We start from the raw sequence: 16,031 nt of genomic DNA, 5'->3' as shown, positions 1-16,031 counted from the left end.
CTCACAAGGCCTGATTTTGTGTTTTTATCATCTTTTATATGTAGCATTAATGAGCTCAGGTTCTTGGTGTTCTTTACCTCTATTCATAGTTTTCCACATTTTTCCCCTTTGGAACTAATATCCCTGAAATGAATAGAATGTTTTGAGGGGCAGAGCAGGTACAGAGATTGAACTTGGGGGCACTCTACCCCTGAGCCATATCCCCAGCCCTATTGTATTTTATTTAGAGACAGGGTCTCACTGAGTTGCTTAGCGCCTCACTTTAATGAGGCTGGCTTTGAATTCTCAATCTTTCTGCCTCAGCCTCCTAAACTACTGGGATTACAGGCATGCACCACCACACCCAGCTTAGAATCTTAATTATTGGATTTACACTATATCAGTAACTACTAAAACTTGATCCATTTGACTCATATAATTTTACAAGTGGTTTACAGTATTACATGCTAATATAATAAGCATTAAAATATGCTTAATTGTTCTGAAGTGTTGCATAGATTAATTATCTGTTTATTGTTTGAATTAACAATAAAGCTGTCATACTAACATTGAATAAAGTTCACCAACAGAATTGACTTAGAAGAAAAAAACAAAGTTCCTATCTACTAGATCCTAATAGAAGTAGTTTTAAATGTTTTATTTTATGAAGGTTTGAAACCAAAATTTCTGTGATAACTTGTAAAGTTGTTTATATATTCCTTATAAGGGCATTTACTTTTTATGATACCAATTAGTTATGCTTATATATTCTGCATGCTGTTTCACTTTACATATGAAAATCTCCATTTGTTTTATATTATGTGTAAAATATAACACTTCACTTTCTTTTTTTAATTGTATAACTTGACAATTTTGAAATGCAAATATATTTGAAAATATTTTATTTTAGGAGACTTATAAATTTTGGAATTTTTTTCCATAAGAAAGTCAATTTGTATTATTTTCTGATTTGGTTGTTAACAATTTGATATTTTTTTTAATTTGATGTATTGGGAATTGAATTTATGTGTGCCAGGCAAGAGCACTCTGAGCTACATTCTAGCCCTTTTTATGTTTTGAGATAGGGTTTTGTTAAGTTGCCCAGGCTGGCCTTAAACTTGCTATCCTCCTGCCTCAGCCTCCCAAGTAACTGGGATTTTAGGCATTGGCCATCATGTTCAGCTACAAATTGAATATTAAAATTTAGAGGGGCTGGGGATGTGGCTCAAGCGGTAGCGCGCTCGCCTAGCATGCGTGCGGCCCGGGTTCGATCCTCAGCAGCACCACATACCAACAAAGATGTTGTGTCCGCCAAGAACTAAGAAAAAATAAATAAATGTTAAAATTCTCTCTCTCTCTGTCCCCCTCTCTCTCACTCTTTAAAAAAAAAAAAAAAAAAAAAAAAAAAATAAAATTTAGAGAGGCTTTGATGCATCATTGACTTAGATGTAGTATTCAGCTTATTAAATATTTGAATAATTGGACGAACTTGAAGATGGTTATGCAAATTATTCTGTAGCACTGGCTACATGGTAGAAGATGCCTTTAGTAAACCAAGTGGACCAAATGTTAGCTCCCTCTTGTGGCCATGAGGTAGTAATTGGACTTTTCCCCGCCCCAAGCCATGCTTTTTAGGAGGGAGCCTCATTGGAAATATCATTATATAAAAAATGAAATTTTAAAATAAAACATTAGTTATCAAAAATAAATATTTGTAAAATGGTCATTTGAGATAACAATAATAGATTAAATAGAAAATTAAAGAGTTTTAGAGAAAGCCTCCACATCTAAATGCTGTAAAATGTAAACTTGACATGCCTGTTAGTACTAGGATATTATAAATAGATTCTGAGCTTTACAGGGGGATAGATTTGAAAGCTACTATGTAGAGAATGTTGATAAATGTTTGGTGAATAGAGAAGAGGTGAGAACAGGCCCAGGGGCCCGCGGAGGGGCAGAGCCGCCGCCCGCCCCAGCAAGGTAGGTGGACCTGCGACCCAACAGCAGAACAGGCCCAGCGACCCGCCATCGTGGTAAACACATCACCCCGGTTGGGGGAGGGGCAGAGCCACGCCCGCGCCTGCAAGATAGGCAGACCTGCGACCACCGACAGAACAGGCCCAGCGGCATGCCGGCGTGGTAGGCACATTGCCCCAATTGGAGGAGGGGCAGAGCCGCCACCCATGCCTGCGAGGGAGACTTTGCAACTATACAAGAGCAATATAAATATATAGGGGGAAAATTAAATAACACAAAAGTTTCACCAAGTAGAAAGAAACACGAGCAGTATGAAAAGACAAGGAAAGAAAGGACCACAAGCAATGCAGGTCAACTCAATGTAAGAAGAGGTAATATCTGCAACAGATGGAATGTCAGATAAAGAATTCAGGATATACATGCTTCAGATGATCTGGAGTCTCAAGGAAGACATTAGACAGCAAAATCAGACAATGAAAGATCACTTCGACAATGAATTACATAAACAAATCCAAGAAGCAAAAGATCAACTATACAGGGAGATAGAGGTTATAAAAAAACAAACAAACAGAAATCCTAGAAATGCAGGAAGCAACAAACCGACTTAAAAACTCAATTGAGAATCCTACCAGCAGAGTAGAACACTTAGAAGATAGAACATCAGACAATGAAGACAAAGTATTTCAACTTGAAAAAAAACATAGACAGCTCAACAAGACTGTTAAGAAACCATGAGCAGAATATCCAAGAAATATGGGATAACATAAAGAGACCAAACTTAAGAGTCATTGGGATACAGGAAGGTATAGAGGTCCAAACCAAAGGAATGAACAATCTGTTCAATGAAATAATACGAGAAAACTTCCCAGACTTGAAGAATGAGACAGAATCCCAAATCCTAGAAGCCTACAGGACGCCGAACGTGCAAAATCATAAGAGATCCACACCTAGACACATTATAATGAGGATGCCCAACATATAGAATAAGGAGAGAATTTTAAAAGCTACAAGAGAAAGGAAGCAGATTACATTTAGGGGTAAACCAATCAGGATGACAGCTGATCTTTCAACACAGACTCTGAAAGCTAGAAGATCCTGGAATAACATATTTCAAACACTGAAAGAAAGTGGGTTCCACCAAAAATTGTGTATCCAGCGAAATTAAGCTTCAGGATGGAAGATGAAATTAAAACCTTCCATGATAAACAAAAGTTAAAAGAATTTGCAGCTAGAAAACCATCTCTTCAAAATATCCTCGGCAAAACATTACAGGAAGAGGAAATGAAAAATAACAATGAAAACCAACAGTGGGAGGTAGTACAGTAAAGGGGGGAAAATAATCAAAGAGTTAAAAACAAAACATGTTAAGTAACATAAATAAACAAATATGGCTGGAAGAACAACCCATATCTCAATAATAACCCTAAATGTTAATGGCTTAAACTCACCAATTAAGAGACACAGGCTAGTAGAATGGATCACAAAAAAAGACCCAACAATATGCTGCCTACAAGAGACGTATTTGATAGGAAAAGACATACATAGACTGAAGGTGAAAGGTTGGGAAAAATCATATCACTCATATGGACTTCGGAAACAAGCAGGAGTGTCCATACTCATATCAAATAAAATAGATTTCAAGCCAATGTTAATAAAAAGGGATAAAGAGGGACACTACATACTGCTCAAGGGAACCATACACCAACAAGACATAACAATCATATATGCCCCAAACAATGGTGCAGCTATGTTCATCAAACAAACTCTTCTCAAGTTCAAGAGTCTAATAGACCACCATACAATAATTATGGGAGACTTCAACACACCACTCTCAACACTGGACAGATCTTCCAAACAAAAGTTGAATAAAGAAACTAAAGAACTCAATAACACAATTAATAACCTAGACTTAATTGACATATATACAATATACCACCCAACATCAAGCAGTTACACTTTTTTCTCAGCAGCACATGGATCCTTCTCAAAAATAGATCATATATTATGTCACAGGGCAACTCTTAGACAGTATAAAGGAGTAGAGATAATACCATGCAGCTTATCTGATCATAATGGAATGAAACTTAAAATCAACAATAAAAGAAGGAAGGAAAAATCATGTATCACTTGGAGAATGAACAATAGGTTACTGAATGATCAATGGGTTATAGAAGACATCAAGGAAGAAATTAAAAAATTCTTAGAGATAAATGAAGACACAGACACAACATATCAGAATCTATGGGACACATTGAAAGCAGTTCTAAGAGGAAAATTCATTGCTTAGAGTTCAATCCTTAAAAAAAGAAAAAACCAACAAATAAATGATCTCATACTTCATCTCAAAATCTTAGAAAAAGAAGAGCAAAACAACAGCAAAAGAAGTAGAAAGCAAGAAATAATTAAAATCAGAGCTGAGATTAAAGAAATCAAAACAAAAGAAACAACTGAAAAAATTGACAAAACTGAAAGTTGGTTCTTTGAAAAAATAAATAAGATCGACAGACCCTTAGCCATGCTAATGAAGAGAAGAAGAGAGAGAACTCAAATTACTAGCTTAAGGGATGAAAAAGGCAATATCACAACAGATACTTCAGAAATACAGAAGATAATCAGAAATTACTTTGAATCCTTATACTCCAATAAAATAGAAGATAGTGAAGGCATTGATAAATTTCTTAAGTCATATGATCTGCTCAGATTGAGTCAGGTGGATATAGACAACCTAAACAGACTAATATCAATTGAGGAAATAGAAGAAACCATCAAAAGACTACCAACTATGAAAAGCCCAGGACTGGATGGGTATACAGTAGAGTTTTACAAAACCTTTAAAGAGGAACTAATACCAATACTTTTCAAGCTATTTCAGAAAATAGAAAAAGAGGGAGAACTTCCAAATTCATTCTATGTGGCCAACATCACCCTGATTCCTAAACCAGACAAAGACACTTCAAAGAAAGAAAACTACAGACAAATATCTCTAATGAACCTAGATGCAAAAATCCTCAATAAAATTCTGGCGAATCGGATACAAAAACATATCAAAAAAATTGTGCACCATGATCAACTAGGATTCATCCCTGGGATGCAAGGCTGGTTCAATATATGGAAATCAATAAATGTTATTCACCACATCAATAGACTTAAAAATAAGAACCATATGATCATCTCGATAGATGCAGAAAAAGCATTTGACAAAGTACAGCATCCCTTTATGTTCAAAACTCTAGAAAAACTAGGGATAACAGGAACTTGCCTCAATATTGTAAAAGCAATCTATGCTAAGCCTCAGCTAGCATCATTCTGAATGGAGAAAAATTGAAGGCATTCCCTCTAAAATCTGGAACAAGACAGGGATGCCCTCTCTCACCACTTCTGTTCAACATAGTTCTCAAAACATGGCCAGAGCAATTAGACGAAAGAAATTAAAGGCATAAAAATAGGAAAAGAAGAACTTAAATTATCACTATTTGCAGACCCAAAAGGGTCTACAAAGAAACTATTAGAGCTAATAAATGAATTCAGCAAAGTGGCAGGATATAAAATCAACACGCATAAATCAAAAGCATTCCTATATATCAGCGACAAATCCTCAGAAATGGAAATGAGGACAACCACTCCATTCACAATATCCTCAAAAAAAATAAAATACTTGGGAACCAAGCTAACAAAAGAGGTGAAAGACTTATACAATGAAAACTACAGAACCTTAAAGAGAGAAATAGAAGAAGATTTTAGAAGATGGAAAAATATACCCTGTTCATGGATAGGCAGAACTAACATCATCAAAATGGCGATATTACCAAAAGTTCTCTATAGGTTTAATGCAATGCCAATCAAAATCCTAACAGCATTTCTTGTAGAAATAGATAAAGCAATCATGAAATTCATATGGAAAAATAAAAGACCCAGAATAGCAAAAACAACTCTAAGCAGGAAGTGTGAATCAGGTGGTATAGCGATACCAGACCTCAAACTATACTACAGAGCTATAGTAACAAAAACAGCATGGTACTCGTACCAAAACAGGGGGGTGGACCAATGGTACAGAATAGAGGACACAGAAACCAATCCACAAAACTACAACTATCTTATACTTGATAAAGGGGCTAAAAGCATGAAATGAAGGAAGGATAGCATCTTCAACAAATGGTGCTGGGAAAACTGGAAATCCATATGCAACAAAATTAAACTGAATCCCGTCCTCTCACCATGCACAAAAGTTAACTCAAAATGGATCAAGGAGATGATATCAAATCAGAGACTCTGCGTCTGATAGAAGAAAAAGTTGGCTACGATCTACAAACTGTGGGGTCGGGCTCCAAATTCCTCAATAGGACACCCATAGCACAAGAGTTAATAACTAGAATCAACAAATGGGACTTACTCAAACTAAAAAGTTTTTTCTCAGCAAAAGAAACAATAAGAGAGGGTAAATAGGGAGCCTACATCCTGGGAACAAATCTTTACTCCTCACACTTCAGATAGAGCCCTAATATCCAGAGTATACAAAGAACTCAAAAAATTAAACAATAAGAAAACAAATAACCCAATCAACAAATGGGCCAAGGACCTGAACAGACACTTCTCAGAGGAAGACATACAATCATTCAACAAGTACATGAAAAAATGCTCACCATCTCTAGCAGTCAGAGAAATGCAAATCAAAACCACCCTAAGATACCATCTCACTCCAGTAAGATTGGCAGCCATTATGAAGTCAAACAACAACAAGTGCTGGTGAGGATGTGGGGAAAAGGCTACACTTGTACATTGCTGGTGGGACTGCAAATTGGTGCGGCCACTTTGGAAAGCAGTATGGAGATTTCTTGGAAATCTGGGAATGGAACCACCATTTGACCCAGCTATTCCCCTTCTCGGTCTATTCCCTAAAGACCTAAAAAGAGCATGCTACAGGGACACTGCTACATCGATGTTCATAGCAGCACAATTCACAATAGCAAGACTGTGGAACCAACCTAGATACCCTTCAACAGACGAATGGATAAAAAAAAAATGTGGCATTTATACACAATGGAGTATTACTCTGCATTAAAAAATGACAAAATCATAGAATTTGGAGGGAAATGGATGGCATTAGAGCAGATTATGCTAAGTGAAGCTAGCCAATCCCTAAAAAACAAATGCCAAATGTTTTCTTTGATATAAGGAGAGTAACTAAGAACAGAGTTGGGAGGAAGAGCATGAGAAGAAGATTAATATTAAACAGGGACGAGAGGTGGGAGGGAAAAGGAGAGAGAAGGGAAATTGCATGCAAATGGAAGGAGACCCTCATGGTTATATAAAATTACATACAAGGGGAAGTGAGGGAAAAGGGGAAAAAAAACAAGGGGGAGAAATGAATTACAGTAGATGGGGTAGAGAGAGAAGATGGGAGGGGAGGGGACGGGATGGGGGATAGTAGAGGATAGGAAAGGCAGCAGAATACAACAGACACTAGTATAGCAATATGTAAAACAGTGGATGTGTAACCAATGTGATGCTGCATTCTGTATACCGGATAAAAATGGGAGTTTATAACCCACTTGAATCAAAGGGTGAAATATGATATGTCAAGAACTATGTAATGTTTTGAACAATCAACAATAAAAATTAAAGAAAAAAAGAGAGGAGGAGTAGTTGGAAGCAGTGGTAATAGTAATTGCCTTTTTTTTTTTTAGTCTTTTGTTTGTTTATTTTAATGTGGTGCTGAGGATCAAACTCAGTGCCTCACATGTGCTAGGCAAGTGCTCTGCCACTGAGCCACAACCCTAGTAATTGCCTTTTACATAATGCTATGTGGTTTGCAATGTGTTGTGACTCTAAAATGTCTTCCTTGAATAACTGATGACAATGCAATAGCCAAAAGTAAAGACTTTGGGAAGCAGAGAAAGCAAAGAGCGTGGAGGAGGAGTAATGAGTACAAGTTTAGACTCAAATGTGATTTATGTTGCCAACAATATAAAAACATAACATTATAGAAACATAATTAAATTTGCTGGGCATAGTAATCACAGTTCCTTGGGAGGCTAAGGCAGGAGGATTGCAAATTTGAGCCATTCCAGGCAATTTAGTGAGTACCTATCTCAAAAAATAAATAAATAAAAAGGACTGGGAATGTAGCTCAGTGGTAGAGGATGAGGCCCTGGGTTTAATCCCCAGCACTGGCAAATATATAAATAAATGAATACATATGTATATATAAATATTATTTCAAGAGATTGAGGCAGGAGAATTGCAAATTCAAGGTTAGCCTCAGCATGCTAGTGATATCCTTCCTCAAGAAGAAAAAAAAAGTGGGCAGTGGGTGCTAGGTATGTAACTCAGTGGTAAAGCACCTCTGAGTTCAACCCCTAGTACTATAAAATATATATATATTGTGCACCTGTCATGTGAAGGTATTAGATGCTTTAGAGCAATACTTTAGACTTTGTTGATAATGCACCCATCAAGAATGTTTTTTGTATATCAAGCTAACATTTTTACATTTGTTTATAAACAAACTGCTCTTGTGTTAGTATATTATTTACATTATGAAACATACACCAAGAAATTAAAATGAATAAAATTTCTAATTATTTTCTTTCCCCCTTACTGAATTAGAAGGTATCAGGATCTAGAGAGTGCAGTCTAACAGAACACAGACCCACTTCCCTTTTGGCAAGTTGTAGTCTCTCTGGAGGGCAAGTGTGGAGACCCAGTGAAAGCCCCAAGTGATCTATGCCTTTCCTCCTTCCATCTCTCTGTTTCAGGCCCCCAGTGAGCAGGGCCCCTCCACAGCCAGAGAAACTTCAGACAAATAATGTTGGCAAGAAGAAAAGACCCATAGAGGTAAGGAAAACCCACTCCTTAATGTTATTAAAATGTATCCAAAGTTTCTTTTATAAAACACCCAAGTCTTTTTTTTTTTTTGTCCTGTGAATGAATAAGACTTTTATTCTGTTATGTGGATCTCCTCCTCTCCTAATAACTACATTTGCCTTATCAATCAATCACTCACTCACTAGCCTAAATTATGAACAAAAACTAATAAGTAGAATATAAGAATTCATATGGTGACTTCCTAAAAATGAACCTGTTTTGTACTGAGAACTCAGTCTTTAGTGAAGCAAGAAGACATATTCCTTCAAGTTTACCCATCACACAGTATTTTAATGCTCTTGCTCTCATTCTTTTCCCCAAAAAAAGTGCAAATGAAACTCATTAGCTGAAGACAAAGTACAAATGAATGAATTCCTCACTAAACCCAATCCCAATAGACTTTACAGGTGTTTTCTAAAGAAAATTAGATACCAATTATGAATGGGATTGTTCAGACCCTGAACAAATGACGTAAGTACGGACACCATTTCTCACAACTTGGCACATTCAACCACATATGAAAACATTTCCATCTGAGTAGTATATCTGTTAGATTAAGTCATGTACTTACAGGAGAATTTTTTTAAATACAACTGAAAATTAATCATTTCTTCTTACATTAATATACCAGGAATTGCTGTAATAAAATATATAAGCAACTGACTCACATACTCCAATAATAAATACTCTTAGGTAATCTTCAGCCTAAAGCAAGCCTCCATTTATTGACTGCTTACAGTACAGTGATTTTTGTATCTTAGCTGGTAATCAAAGATGGTTATATATTAAGTGAGAGAAAACATCATCTCTCTTCCAGATATCACCTCTCTGAAATCTGGGAAAATTCAATTTTAAGAACTATAACTGCATCTTCTGGTGGCAGCTGTCACCCTGAGAACAGGAACAAGGCAAAGAAAGTATATAGAACTTTGATTCTCCTACACAGGTGCACATAAAGTTAGTTTATTAATGACTACATTTTGAAGCCAGCCATTTTGTCCAATATTTAAATAACAAGCTGTTAATATTAAAGCAGAAGGTACTGCCACAATGTGGCAGAAGTAGCTTTATCCATAAACCCTTCACACAATTATACGTTAAATGCTATTTTTATTTAAAGCAAGGCACCCCTACTTGTTCTAAAATATGGGATGTGCTACTGCACTGAAAAGCAAATGAGGAGACAGATTTTTTTTCCTGTCTAGAGCTGGTTTAAATCAAGTGAAGCCATTAATGTCCTTATGAGTCTGGACTATTGTGATATATCACTTTACAGTTTCAAGACTAACACACTTAAAGTTTACCCAAAACCAAAAAAAAAGGGGGAAGGGGATCAACTTTTAAGTTGAGACTAGACTTCCCCCTAAACAGACAGGCATCAATGTTAAATGCCTTTAACCACAAGGTTTAGAAAGGCAAAATATTTCTAAAGACATAAAACTGCCAACTTGTCATTTATACTCACTAACCTTTGATATTTATTTATTTTAATCACTACCCCTATCTAAATAATCAAATATAGCTAAAATTAAAACTATCTGCCACACCATAGTGGTTTAAAGGTCTGAAACCTTTCCTTGCTTTGGTGAGTGGTTATAATAAAACATTATTTCATCCATAAGAAGCTTTACATCAGAGGTCTCAATTCATAGGCAAAATCAAAACTTTGAACAGATTATTTTTTAAATGAGAAAAAGATTTTTTAAAGATAGTACTGAATAAAAATATGTAGTCTTTACAATGGGTAACATATCCTCTATAAAAACAAACTGCTTAATTATATAAAATAAAGAATCAATCAGATTTTCTTAATCAGATCCTGAACAGTTTAAACAAAAATTTAAGATTTGTGGTTTATTTCATAATACCAAATTGAATCTTTCTCCTTCTAAAGAGTTCACTATGAATTTTTCTTAGAAGCATTAACCTCAAATCCAAAATCCTTCTCTAGCAGTTTCTGCCAATAAACAGGAATTTTATAGCCCATGTCCAAAAAAGATGTGCACATGAAATGCTTCTTGCTTCATCCTTATATCTGGAGTCCCTGGAAGTCTTATTTTCCTTTTGGACATGAATTCAGGAACAGTTCACAATAGAACTATGCTGAACAGGGACCTATCCTTGAGCATAGCTGCAACAGCATCCTCAGGGGTATCGAAGTGCACATCAGCTTCTCCAGTAGCCTTTCCACTGGAAATGTATTCCATGGTGATTCTCACAGGCTTCAGGGGAACAAAAAAATTTATAATGTCTTGGGCATTAGCTTGAAAAGGTAATCCTCTCATGTGGATAAAATGCAATGAAGGTGTAGTTCTAAAATCAACACCTTCTGGAAGCTTTTCTGACATCTCCTTAGGCAATTCTATCTCCTTCTCATTTTCAAAACCTGTCATGGGTCGAATGTCTTCATTTACTTCATGTTCTTCAAAGACCATTTCTGGCTCAGTTATATACTTAGCAATAGGAGAAGATGCCATTTTCTTTCCCTATGAGAGCCAACATGGGTTCGAACTTCATTCCTTCTGCTTGGAAATATCTCTGTATACCGGTTACCAATTTCTTCCCTGTGTTTCAACAAGGCTTGGTTGGCCATTTCTGGTTCTTCAAACTGCACATATGCTTCCTCTGTTTTTCTTCTCCCTCTATAGTCCATTACAAAAGTAATGTCCACTATATTTAATCCTGCAAAGAAGTTCACGATATCTTTCTCATTGCAACTATAAGGAAGTCCTCTTAATCGAACTACACCATCATTCACCACAGGTGACGACTTGACCTGTAGGCTCTTCATTAAGGCATCCATATCTTCATTATTTATCTCCTATACTTCCACATATCGCTGACCCATGCACATGCAGTACTTTTCTAAGGCTTTCTGCACATCCTGATCTGACTCCATTTCAATTAAGGCATCATCCCTTCTTTCCCATTTCTATTTAAAAGGAAATGTATTCCATTCTCACTATTGCGGATTCTGCAGTCTGAGAAAAAGTTAAGCACATCTTCCACAGTACATGACCAAGGCAATCCTTGAGCTCCAATGAGATAAACATCATCCACCTCCTCTCCTAACTTGGATGGGGCCAATTCATACTCAGGGAGTGGTGGAAGGTCCTCCAGGTAGGTAGTTTTGGACTCCTGGCTGTAGCTCCGCGCGGAGCCCGCATCGGCCGCCAGTGACTGCTGTAGCAGAGGAGCGCGCAGAGCCAGGTAGGAGGCGGCGGCCGCAGGTGGAGGGCCCGCCAGCTTCCCGGATCTGGAGGCCCCGCGTCTGAAAGGCGGCGGCCGCAGCGGCCCCGAGTAACAGCATCAGGCGGCGGCGGCCCAAAACGCCCCAACACCCAAGTCATTAGTTTTCATGAAAATAAGTGTATTGAATAATCATTTTGTTTGATTTTAAGAATTGATTAACTTGCCAAGTGTAGTGGCACATGCCTAGAATCCCAGCTACTCAGGAGTGTCATAAGTTCAAGGCCAGTCTCAGCAAATTAGAGAGACCCTGTCTCAAAAAATAAAAAGGCCTGGGGATGTGGCTCAGTGGTTGAACACCCCTGGGTTCCATCTCTGCTACCAACAAGCAGAGATTTTTGGTAAATAAATTTATGTTTCTCTTAATTTTTAAATGAGAACTTCCAAACATAAATACATGTGAGTGATCTATTACTTACAGAAGTCATGTCTTATACTTAGTGTCCTGAATTCATAAGTTGAAGATAAAATATTTACACCACTCCAGGAACCTTTACCCCATGTGATATAGTCACTATACAGGATTCATGAAGTCTGTTCCTCCTTCTGTCCCTCCTTCCTTCAAAGAAACCTTCAGCATTAGCTGAGGAAAAAGAAAGGTCCTCCCAGACCTTTCATAATCCCAGCATCAGCAGCAAATAAGCAAATTGTGCTAAATGAGCCCTGAGCAAGGTGTAAAGCTATAGGAGAGGGATTGAAATGAAAAACAGGAATGCTTCTCCCTGCAGCCTTCTCTGCCAGAACCTTCAGCATGAGTTGTCAGAGACAACTTTGGATTCTTCAGAGTAGCTGACTTTGATATAATTTGTCCTGAGTTATCTATGCTGAGCAAATAATTAACTAACAATGAGTACAAATCAAATTCTTCTTTCTGACTAATCATAAAAATTGAAGTATTCTTTCATATGGAATCTTAAATTTGAAATTCTCAGAATTGGATAACCTTGTGATTCCCTTTTCCTTTTTATAACTTTATATAGAAAAAGTATAAACTGTGAAATGTGTTTCATTTGCCCAAAACAGGCTAGAGAAAATATATCTAGCTTAATTTTGTATTTGAACTCTGTAAAACATCAAAAACACGTCTTCCATTTTGACTGAAGATGCTAATGCTATGTACATCACAGAATATTGGTGAACGTTTAGACATGAGGAAGAGAGTAATTGTATAATGGTTTCATTATTGTTATAGGACCTCGTGTTGGAGCTTGTATTTGGTTATCGAGGCAGAGACTGCAGGAATAATGTACATTATTTAAATGATGGTGATGATATAATTTATCACACTGCATCAGTTGGAATTCTGCACAATGTTGCTACAGGTAGGAAACCCTAGTTCTCTATCTTCTTATATACTCTGTTTTTAATTTAAAATCTTTTAACTAGGAGCTTAAATTTCTTTGTTAAACCTATAAATAATAATTGAAATATATGAGAAATGATCCAGAATAAAAAATATTTCATATTATGGCACTATCTAGTTATACTTTAGTATTAATAGAGTATGATACAGCAGAAAAGTATTTTATAAGGCCAAGTTCTCATAGATCTCTATTAAAAGTAAAGGTTCACTACATTAGAATCCTATTTTACAGTGAAATCATTGTGCCTCTAATTCTATTTTCCCATAACCTCATCATAAGAATGGGTGGTTTGGATGGTTGTCTTTGACAGTGATTGAAAGTAGCACATTGGGTAAGTGACCACTGGGGTGATTAGTGAGGCCTTAGAAAGCCAAGCAAGAAAGCTTTTTGTCTGTGGGTTTACTGATTATTGCTTGTCTGATCCAAGAATGTGAGAAAATATTCCTTGATGTTTATTTAACAGGCTTGTTGAAGAGCAAATAGAGTTATCTTATTAAATATGATCCAATGATGTTAAGTATTTTATTTTTAATTCTGTTTTATTACATATGATTGCAAACTTTATGAAGTTTGAAAGCAAAAACAGAGTCTACCTGATAAGTCATTTGGGTTTTCCTTTGAGTTTCATTCTGAATGGATAAAGAGTAAATTATGTGCATCATTATCCTCCTCCCCTTGTCAGTATTAATCATTAATATGATCTTTCTTTTCTGGTTTGCTAAAGAAAAGGATTCACCAGAATTACATGCAATTTTTCATTTAATAATTTGAGCCATTTTAAAAAGTACTACTTAGAAAATCCTTTTTAATTGAGGTTTCACATATCCTTCAAGAGAATGGGAAAGAGTAAAATGAGACAAGCATGAAAAGAATAAATATATATATAAACTTTAATGTTTATACTTTTGGTTTGATATTTAGCTTTCTGATTTATAATTAATCACTTTTCTAATGATGAAGTGCTGAGAGAGGATGGAGGGGGAGATGAGGCATCTGCTTCAATTCTTAGTATTTGGCTTCCAACCAGTTTACATTACTGTGCTCATAGTCTAGGAAGTATAGATTCATTAGCTGATATTCCACCAACTTAGCCAACAGCTCATAATTAGTTGTTTGTTTCTTTAACTGAACCCACAGCCCTGGAAAGTAAAAATCATATTTCATATCAAGAAAAAATTTAAAATAGTAGGTGTGTTAAAAGTAATCATTGAGTTTTTAGTCTTGTTTTCTTTTGTTTGAGATCCTGATATTCAGGGTCCTCTAATATGGATTCAACCCACTGTTCTGACCTCACGTCCTACCTAATCATTTTACTTGTATAAACCTAGTTTTTTATTGCCTCCTGTGTAGAGTACTTTCATAGTCTCCTGAAATCTCTTCACTGTCAATCCTGCTAGATGAATCACATTACTTCCATTTTTATCATACTAGAATTTCATTTTTATTTTTAATTGGTGCATTATAATTATACACAGTGGTGGTAATTACTATGTTATGTGCATGCACATAACATAATTTGATCAATCTTATTCCCTAGTACCTTCTCTTTTCCTTCCCTCCTCCCTCCCCCATCTACTTGCTCTACTCTACTGACTTCCCTTCTGTTATTGTTATTTTAATGAGTGCATTATAATTATATATGCATGGAATTCATTGTGGTATACTTGTACATAGACATAGCATAATTGGTATATTTTATTCCCTAGGACTTCCCCACACTCTCCCTTCCTCCCTCCCTCTTGATCCCTTTCCTCTACTGTATTGGTCTCCCTTCTATTTGGGGGATTCATTAATTCTTTGATCAAAAAACTTTAGAGCCTCTCCACTGACTGCAGAATAAATATGAAATATTAATAAATATGGCCCAAACTATTAAAGGGAAAATTATCTCTGGTTTTTGTATGACCCTGGTGAATCTTTTTCTTTAGGAAACCAAAACAAAGATCATAAGACTTGAAAATCTTTCATAATTCTAGTCCCTACTTCCCTTTCCAACTGCATTGCTCACTTTTCTTCCTCATGACCCTACAGCCAAAGGAGTCATTATATATGCATACCCCTGCCTTTGTGCCTTTCCTCAGGGTTCCTCTACCTACCTAAAATGCCCTTCCCCACCCTCCTTCACATTTGCAGAATCTGTCTGCATCAGTGCAGAAGCATCATATTCCCATAATGAGAATAAGTCTTCCTGTGCTAAATTCCCATGGCATTTTGATTCTTAAGTCTTTAGTGGTACTTGGCATCTTCAGCCTTGGATCATACCATTGATCCTTCAGATCATATGGTTGATCCCTGTCAGATTTCTATCTTTTTAAAACATCTGATTCTTTATCCTTTGATAATGTGTATAGTAAGTACTCAAAAACTGTGTGTTGAATAAGCAGATAAGTTAGTTTATAGTGCTAGATAAATGCATTTGGTTGTTATATCTTAAAAGTTTTCTAACTTAATTCTCAAATTCTTTCTTTATAGGGTTTCAAAGTTTTTATCAGGAACATAATGATGATATTCTGTGCCTCACTGTAAATCAGCACCCCAAATTTATCAACATAGTGGCAACTGGCCAAGTAGGTATGTTTCTATATTTTAAAAAGAAAC

The 16,031-nt window shown here is 36.2% G+C and overlaps 2 protein-coding genes and 1 pseudogene across 30 annotated transcripts in view; 1 reads left to right on the top strand and 2 right to left on the bottom strand.

The window, feature by feature from the left end:
- The window catches only part of Eml5 (EMAP like 5), a 182,609-nt gene that overhangs the window by 143,046 nt on the left and 23,532 nt on the right, over positions 1-16,031 (top strand). For 13 of the 15 annotated variants that reach the window (XR_013439198.1, XM_078050668.1, XM_078050669.1 and 10 more), the window contains 3 exons: positions 8,712-8,790; positions 13,262-13,391; positions 15,906-16,004. Coding sequence is in view for 13 of the 15 variants with exons in the window: in XM_078050668.1 (XP_077906794.1) it covers positions 8,712-8,790; positions 13,262-13,391; positions 15,906-16,004 (308 nt within the window). In the remaining 2 variants the exon portion in view is untranslated. Of the gene's footprint in view, positions 1-8,711; positions 8,791-13,261; positions 13,392-15,905; positions 16,005-16,031 lie in introns of those variants that run through there. The other 2 variants (XM_078050678.1, XR_013439199.1) reach the window with 2 other exon arrangements.
- LOC101975954 (G-rich sequence factor 1 pseudogene) lies at positions 9,768-12,148 on the bottom strand (annotated as a pseudogene).
- The window catches only part of Zc3h14 (zinc finger CCCH-type containing 14), a 79,697-nt gene continuing 73,433 nt past the window's right edge, over positions 9,768-16,031 (bottom strand). For all 15 annotated transcript variants that reach the window (XR_013439201.1, XR_013439202.1, XM_078050680.1 and 12 more), the window contains one exon: positions 9,768-16,031. This exon is cut by the window's right edge. The gene's annotated coding sequence lies outside the window, so the exon portion shown is untranslated.

This window comes from Ictidomys tridecemlineatus, chromosome 5 (genome assembly GCF_052094955.1).
Source record: "Ictidomys tridecemlineatus isolate mIctTri1 chromosome 5, mIctTri1.hap1, whole genome shotgun sequence".
NCBI classification, from domain to species: Eukaryota; Metazoa; Chordata; class Mammalia; order Rodentia; family Sciuridae; genus Ictidomys; species Ictidomys tridecemlineatus.
The sequence above is the reverse complement of the archived record's forward strand: the minus strand, read 5'-3'. Positions and strand labels throughout refer to the sequence as shown.